Consider the following 8,020-nt stretch of genomic DNA (forward strand, 5'->3'; position numbering starts at 1 on the left):
AAATAATATAGAAAACAAGATACTAATGTATTCAGAAGGAACTTGATCCTGGAAAACAACTAAACACTGCATATAACACACTTTTAATTGTACTTATGGGCTTGCACAAAGTAAGGGGAATCTCCAAGAGGCAAAAAATAATCTGAATGAAAACAAGAGCTGAAAAAAGCAAATGTCAACATGAATCCTATAAACAAGAGTCTAAACATTGGGCCAACAACAAACTGACAGAGGAGAACTTGAAATATTTTTATTTATTTATTTATTTATTTCCAGCATCCATGCTTTCTTTTATTAAAAGGCAAGTGTCTTGTAGAAATGTCAGTAACTTCAGCTCATCCAAGCAGCACAGTACAGTTTTACATAAGAAATATACATGACAAGTGGTGTTTGGAGCAAGTCTTTGCTCTCCGTTTTACTCATACCTCATGCCCACTGCTGGCTCAGGAAATCTCTCATGGTTTTTAACAGTGTGGAACTTTTACAAAGGAAGTTGTGTTGGAAGCCAGGAGGAAAGATCACTATCTTCACCCTCTCTTTGTTCCTATATGGATTGTGTGAAATTTCATAGAGCTTTTTTCCAAATTCCAAAGGCACCATTTTGTCATCCTCACCGTGTATAAGAAGGGGAGAAGACAGGAATTTAACATTTTCATCATTGAGGGAGACTAGTTCCTCTTTCCTCAGGGCATCCATAACTGTGCTTAAAAATCCTGGAAGTTTCTGGTAAATCTTTAACAAGGGATAATTGATACTTGCAACCCATATGTTGGTAAATGGAGCTTCCAGGATAATAGTATCAACTGGGAATCCTTCCCCTTCTAGAACTTTTGCAGCATTTGTTGTAACTCCTGTTCCCAGAGAGTGGCCCCAGAGACACACGGGGGTGGTACCACTTCTTGCCTTGGTCCACTCGTAGACACAAATAGCATCTGAAGTCAGCCCATCCTCCGTCAGCTTACCCGTCGAGTCCCCAAACCCTCTATAGTCAACAGACGAGACATGAAAACCACCATCACTCAGCACCTTTACTATCTCAAGTCTGTGAGGAGCTGTCCTGTGTTCTGCACTGCCATGAAGATAAACAATAATTGGGTTGCCATCATGGAGAGCTGCTTCGGCCCTTCCCCTTAGCATCCTCCCCGCGACAGCTAGGAACTGTGTGCCAGATACCCAGAATCACCCTAGGTTCAACTTTGATGTAGAAGTTCACTGTGTGAGGAATCTTTAACTCTGGTTTCTTTAAATCCGCAAGAAATGATGCTCTGAAAAGGTAGAAAACAATCAGCATGTTCATCAGAAGAGGGAAAATATGTTCTTTTAATGATTTACTTGTAAAGCTGGTACACAGAGTGGAAGTTTTTCTTCTGAGTGTTGAACAGGAGTATGGGAAAGATCTCAGGTTCTGTGCGACCATGTACCACCACGCGGTCACGCAGCCCTGCTTGTCTGTCTCCACGCCGCATCGCAACCCGATCCACCGCGGCCGCAGCGGGGGGAGCTGACGCTGTAGCCCGGAGCTGCGCCCGGCCGCCCGCCTCCCCGGCGGGGACGGCCTGGAATATTTTTAGAATAAACTAGAGATTCTGAAAGTTGGCCAGAGTGGTCCCGCTTGGGTAATACTCTGATTCCAGACAGAAGAAAATGCTCCTGGAAGAAAACAGCCACAATTTTTGTCCCTGGATTTCCACAGATTAATTTCAACCAATGGGAGATCAGAATAAAAGATCCTAAACACACAGGAAAAGAAACCACTATAAGAAAGAGTCACCAACAAATAACAGAGTTGGTTATCAGATACAGAATATAAAATAACTCTAACTGAAAATATTTGAAAAGATGTAGCACAAAATACAAATTTGTAAAACTCCAAACTCAAACAGTGCATTAAACATCCATCTCAGAGCTCATGAGAAACCTAGTGGATTGGCAGGTATATGTAAGGAAATAATCCAGAATGTAATAAAAAGTAACGAGATGATGGAAGAAAAGTTAAGAGATGAAACCCAAAGAGAAAGTCACACTGATATTTGAACAGGAGTTCAAGAGAGAGGAGAGCTGTGGCAATAATTGATTAGATGAATGGCTGAGAATTTCCTAGAAATGATTAAAAAGTACAAACTCACAAGTACAGAAAGTACTATGGTATGCCATAAGACAAAGAAAGAAAAGGAAGGAAAGGAAGAAAAAACAAGAAACCAGAAATTCTTTCTTAGACATACTTTAGTGAAACTATAGACAAAATAGCAAAGAAAAGGCAAAGTTAATTGAGGCAGACCATGAGAAATGATAGCTCACTTCCAAAGAAATGCCAGTGTGTCAAGCAACAGATTTGCAACTGCAAAAATAGAAGGCAAAACATGGTAGAGTAACATCTCCAAGAGACACTTAAGGAATATCTGTGAACCTAGAATTGTATATCCAGCAAAATAACTTCTCAAGAGACAAAGTGACATGAGGATATTCTCAGAGGAATACAAATAAACATTTCCTTTTAATTTATTTGTTGAACTTTAAGTTGAACTTTGTTGAACTTAACAAAGAAGAAAAGTGATCCCTAAGAAAAGGCAACACATTAGAAAATCTGAGCAAACATTGTATATAAAGGAACATTGATGATAACAATTAGGGCAGAATTAAGAGGACTGAATTGAAATGTTGTCAGTAGTAACATGTAAGATGTGAGGAGTTAAAATATTATAAGTACCCATTAAAATTTCAAAATTAACCACTAAAACAATAGAAATGAGAAATTGAGTAAATTAGTTCCAAGCCAGCTGATGGAAAATATGTAATAAAGAAAAAAAAATTAAATTGGTTTTTTAAAAGGCAAAAAAGAGGTAATAAAATCATATCAAGGCAAAAAAAATTTTTATATACATGTCTATATATTATTACATATATAGACATATATGTGTGTGAATGTGTCATTAAAAATATTATATAAATGGTCTAACTTGAGATTTAAAGCAATTTTTCAGATAGGGTGCAGGAAACATTTATTTCTATAATATTTTTAAGTGACATAATTGAAGCATGAGCACATGGAGCACCCAACGCTACGTACAAGAATATCAGAGCAGCACTGGTTAAATAGTCCAACTAGAAGCTACGCATACTCCCATTTCCTGAGAACGGATACATAAACTCGGGTAAAATGAGCAAATGCAATAGCGTTGAGGAAGCTCACAAACACAGTGCTCAAGTTCAGTAAACCAGGCACAAAAGAGTACACACTTTGTGATCCCCTTTATGTAAAATTCAATTGCTGGCCAAACTAGAGTGTGAAGTCGTGATGGTAGTCAACCCTGGAGTATGGGTGGCAATTGAAACGGGGCACGGAGTGAATGCCTGGGATGCTGGAAGTGTTCTGTCTGCTTTTACTCTGTGTGGTGGTTGCTTGGGTGTGTTCAGTTTGTCAGAGTTTATCAAGCTTAAGATTTGACTGTATATGTGTTATACTTCAATAATATGTTTTCAAAAGTCGTGAGAGTTTGAAAAACTCTGTGTGTGTATGATCACATCAAAAAATAAAGTCCAGAAAATCTAAGATGTATATTAATATTAGATCTGTATTGTATTGATATTGGACAAAAAGACATAGGACAAAGGCATCATTATGGGATAAACGCATGGAGAGTCTAAATAAAATGAAATAATGTAAATATAAAGCAAGTTGTAAGTGAAGCTGACAAACCCACTGTCAAATCAGGAGTGCTCAACTGGTTTTTAAAGTATTGAAAGTTCAAAGTGATTAAAGTTAAGTTAGAAAGATACTTTGCATAAAAAAATTAATGTCTTGATTTATTGGAATAATATAGATAGTACCCTGCACCCATGTGACATTTACAAAATTTAACTTCTTATTAGGCATAGGCAATATGTCAAGTGGCAAAAACTGGAAATATTTTATATTAATTAGTCCATATTATAATTAAATTAGAATTTTATAAAAGAGAGGATAAGTGTAAAACCTCCATACAGTAAAAGGAAAACAATGTTTTTAAATACCATATAGATATAAGAAGAAATTACTGTAGAAATGTAAAAACATACTTGTAACTAAAAAATAATGAAAGTAGAATACACTGGTACTTGTGGAACTCAGCTAAAATGATGCTTAAAGGAAAACAAAAACATTAAACACTACATGAGGAAGTAGGAATGAGGGAATGTTTGTGAACTAAGCATAAATTTAAGTTTTAAAAAATAACAGAATAGATATCAAAATAACTGATGATAGGGGAAAAAATGGAGAATGTTAACTAACGAAACAAAAACTAACCACAAAATCGAAATCAAGAAAACAAAAGACAAACCTCTACCAAGATGGATGGAGATGAAGGATGATGAAGAGGAGATTTAGGAGCAAAAATCACTGCTATGAAGAACGAAAAGTGGGAAATGGCATAGGACCATCAGATATTGATATTTTAATGAGATAATAAAAGCCAACACATTTGACAATTTTGTCAGAATAGAAAGATTTCTAGAAAAATATAACATCCTGGAAGTCTTATAATCATTAAAAAGCTGAATCAGTAGCTACAAGTCAACCCATGAAGAAAACATTAGTATCAAATGTTTTAAAACTGAATTCCACTACCTTTCAAGGAACAGATTATTGTAATATTGGTCAACCTCTCCCAATAAATCAAAAAACAACAATTCACTCCATGAGAGCACTAAAAACTCAGTGTCAAAGCAGACAAGGTGAGTTAGAGAACAGAAAATTTCAGAATGAATACTATTTATGTTCCTATATTTTTCAAAGTACATAGAAGAACCCAAATACTATTAATGTTGATATTTACAGATAATCTTTATTGATCACATATTGTGTGCTAACGCCATTCTAAGTGCTTTATAGGCTATGTCATTCAGTGCCACAGCAGTGAATGGGATAGGTGTGGCCCTCAGTTTAGAGACCAGAGGTATGAGGGTCAGGGCAAGTACATGTCCTGCTTCAGGCTACAGGGGGCACAAGTGGAACATGAGTTAGAATGCAGTCTAACTCACAGTCCACACTCAGCATGACACTCCCAGGTGGTTGCTCAACTTTTGTCCTTCTAAAGCAACTTATAGTAACAGATTTTAGAATAGAGCCAGACATTCTCATCATTTATACTGATGGAAAGGAAACATAGCCATGTTTTACCCAAAATAATGGATACATTTTTTAATTCCTTTTTTTTAAACATGCTAGTTTATAGCCACTTGCTGGTTTCTTTATTTTTCAACAGTTTTGTGGTCTTCATTGAGATGGAATGTTACATTAACATATTTTGCCATATAAGATCTGAACAGAGATTGATATAAAAAATTAGATTGCTCTAGAAAGCAGATGCAATGATTACATTAAGGGAATGATTTGCTCATGAATGTGACATTCTTATAGTGGTCTATACACAACCACCATAAGCAAATGTTTGTGCAAATGACTTGAACAGTAAAATCTGATATATCAAACGGTACTCTTTAGACCTTGTAATGCATCTGTCAAATCACTTCATCTATTGTTAGAATATCTTTGATTCTATAAAACTCCAGGAATGGTAATTGAGAGAGAGAGAGAGAGAGAGAGAGAGAGAGAGAGAGGGAGAGAGGGAGAATCACAGGTAAGGACAATTGGCATTATAACCATGCAGACATATTTGTCCTGTAAAAAGTAGATTTGTACTGATTTCCTATTAGAGCTGTAAAAGTACATGGTTCAATTTTTAAAGATAATTGAATTATGTATTGCTCTCATGCCATTTTCAGGTGATCACACTGAAACAAAATAGAAGGCATTAAGCCTAGCATCTCTTTTCTGTAAAATGGAATTACTTTTCTGAAATCATTGCAATGGTAAAGTCCTTTTTTTCCAATTTTTGGACATTTCATTTTATAGTGAATGTTTCTGTGTGTGTCATGGAATTACTACATTAAAATCCAGTGAACATAGCAAGCAGTGATGAGGAGTCACACCAGTGTATAGTCTGATTTTATACATTTTAAAGGAAGTACGTTTTTCTACCCTCGAGCAGTATATGGAGCTAAAGAAGAGGTATGTCCTCATTTGTATCAGTGAAGATGAAGAGCAATTAAACAGTTGTGTCAAATAATATAAGCAGATTTCCATCAGTTATGTTCACATAGAAACTTAGGGAGTTTTTCATAGACAAAGTTAAATTTTCACTTCCTACTATTTTTGAACAAAATTATCTCCAAGTTTTTATTGTAGTACTTAGTTTTGTACTTGAATGTCAGTGATCAGTAGCTGGTATGTTTTTACTCCTTCCCAAGCTAGGAAAATAACAAGTCTTATAAAAGAGAAATGGGAAGAGTTACAGTAGTAGATGATGCTCCTATGATATTCTACTGAAAGTAGCCTGTACAAAGAACTCTGTCCATTTCCAAATGTACAGGCTCAAGCCAGGCTCTTATCTGAAGGTCATCCATAGGACCTGTACTGAATTCTACACTCCTAAAGTATCTCTCATAAATAACCACAAAAAGGATTTATGTTACCTTAAACTCTCTCATCACTGACCACCAAGATATATAAAAACACACATTAATGATTTATGTGCCCCAAATCTCCTTGGCAGGAAAAAAATAAGAGAACAAAAATCAGACAGAAAACTCATACTATTTTCCTTTAGCAGGTATGCTCAATAGACCAGGAAGGGGAAGAGCTACACTTGAAAAGTACTTGTATTAATGTAAGTCAAAACACCTCAGACCTGAGAACTTAAATTTCTGTTTTCTGAATCCCAAACCGAATGTTTTATTTCCGCATTCTAAATCCCATATACTAAATATTTGAGAAAAAGGCGATATCCACTTGATTACAATAGCTTTTTTGCTACACACAATGGGAGAACAATAGAAAATTCTGTTATTCATTCAATAAACAAAACTTTATTTAGTACCATCTCAATGCCAGGCACTATAGACTGTGAAGTTTAATAGTGAGTGAAGGACATTGATAGTTAAAAAGGTGATTGCAATATAGTTGGTTCACAATCTTATCTTAGTTTCAGGTGCACAGCATAGTGATTCAAGATTTTTATAGATTATACTCCATCTAAAGTTATTATAAAATAATGACTATATCTCCCTGTGCTGCACAGTATACCCTTGTATCTTGTTTATTTTGTACATAGTAGTTTGTGTCTCTTAATCCCCTATCCCATCTTGCCCCTCCCCCCTGCTGCTCACTGGTAACCACCAGTTTGTTCTCTCTATATGTGAGTCTGTTTCTGTTCTGTTATATACATTTATTTTAGTTTTGTAGAATCCACATATAAGTCTGTCTGACTTATTTCATTAAAAAAAGAATGTGATTTGAATAAAGTGTGATGATCACTTTCCCAGAGTATATGAACAGAGCACAAAGAAAGGTTGGGCTTAGGCATTGTAGAAAAAGCTTCCAGAAGGTTCTGAGGAAATGGGGATGAGCAGAAGGTAGAACTACCATGCCCCTCCCCACACCAGAGATGGATAATTTTATGTGTCAGCTTGACTGGGCTAAGAGTTGCCCAGATAGCTAGTGAAGCATTTTTTCTGGGTGTGTTTGTGAGAGTGATTCCAGAGGTATTAGCATTTGAATCATTAGGTTGAATAAAGACATCACTCACCAATGCAGGTCGCCAACATCCCATTCATTAAGGGCCTGAAGAGAAGAAAAAGCAGAGGAAAGCCAGATTTGTTCTCTGCATGAGCTGGGCATCCCGCTTCTCCTGTGCTCAGGACAGGAGTGCTCCTGGGTCTTGGGACTTTGGACTGGCACTGGTTCTCAGGCCTTCACGTTTGGGCTTGAACCGCACCACAACCCTTCTGGGCTTCCTGTTTGCAGATGGCAGATTGTGGGACTTAGCCTCCATAGTCATTCATAGCCTTACAATAAGTCCCTTTCTATGTATCTATATATGTCTTATTGGTTTGTTTTCTCCAGAGAACCTTGATCAATACATCCCCAAAGGAGAGCCACCAACTGAGGGCTGCGGGAAAGAGAACACACCAGGAACAGGTA

The 8,020-nt window shown here is 36.5% G+C and overlaps 1 protein-coding gene across 1 annotated transcript; it reads right to left on the bottom strand.

The window, feature by feature from the left end:
* Nucleotides 1-426: 426 nt before the first annotated feature.
* ABHD12B (abhydrolase domain containing 12B) lies at nt 427-7,717 on the bottom strand. Its single transcript, XM_067747628.1, is given in 4 exon segments — nt 427-1,120; nt 1,122-1,167; nt 1,399-1,556; nt 7,626-7,717. Coding segments are annotated over 4 exon segments (990 nt in total).
* Between the last annotated feature and the right edge of the window lie 303 nt (nt 7,718-8,020).

Source organism: Pseudorca crassidens, chromosome 8 (assembly GCF_039906515.1).
Source record: "Pseudorca crassidens isolate mPseCra1 chromosome 8, mPseCra1.hap1, whole genome shotgun sequence".
NCBI lineage: Eukaryota > Metazoa > Chordata > Mammalia > Artiodactyla > Delphinidae > Pseudorca > Pseudorca crassidens.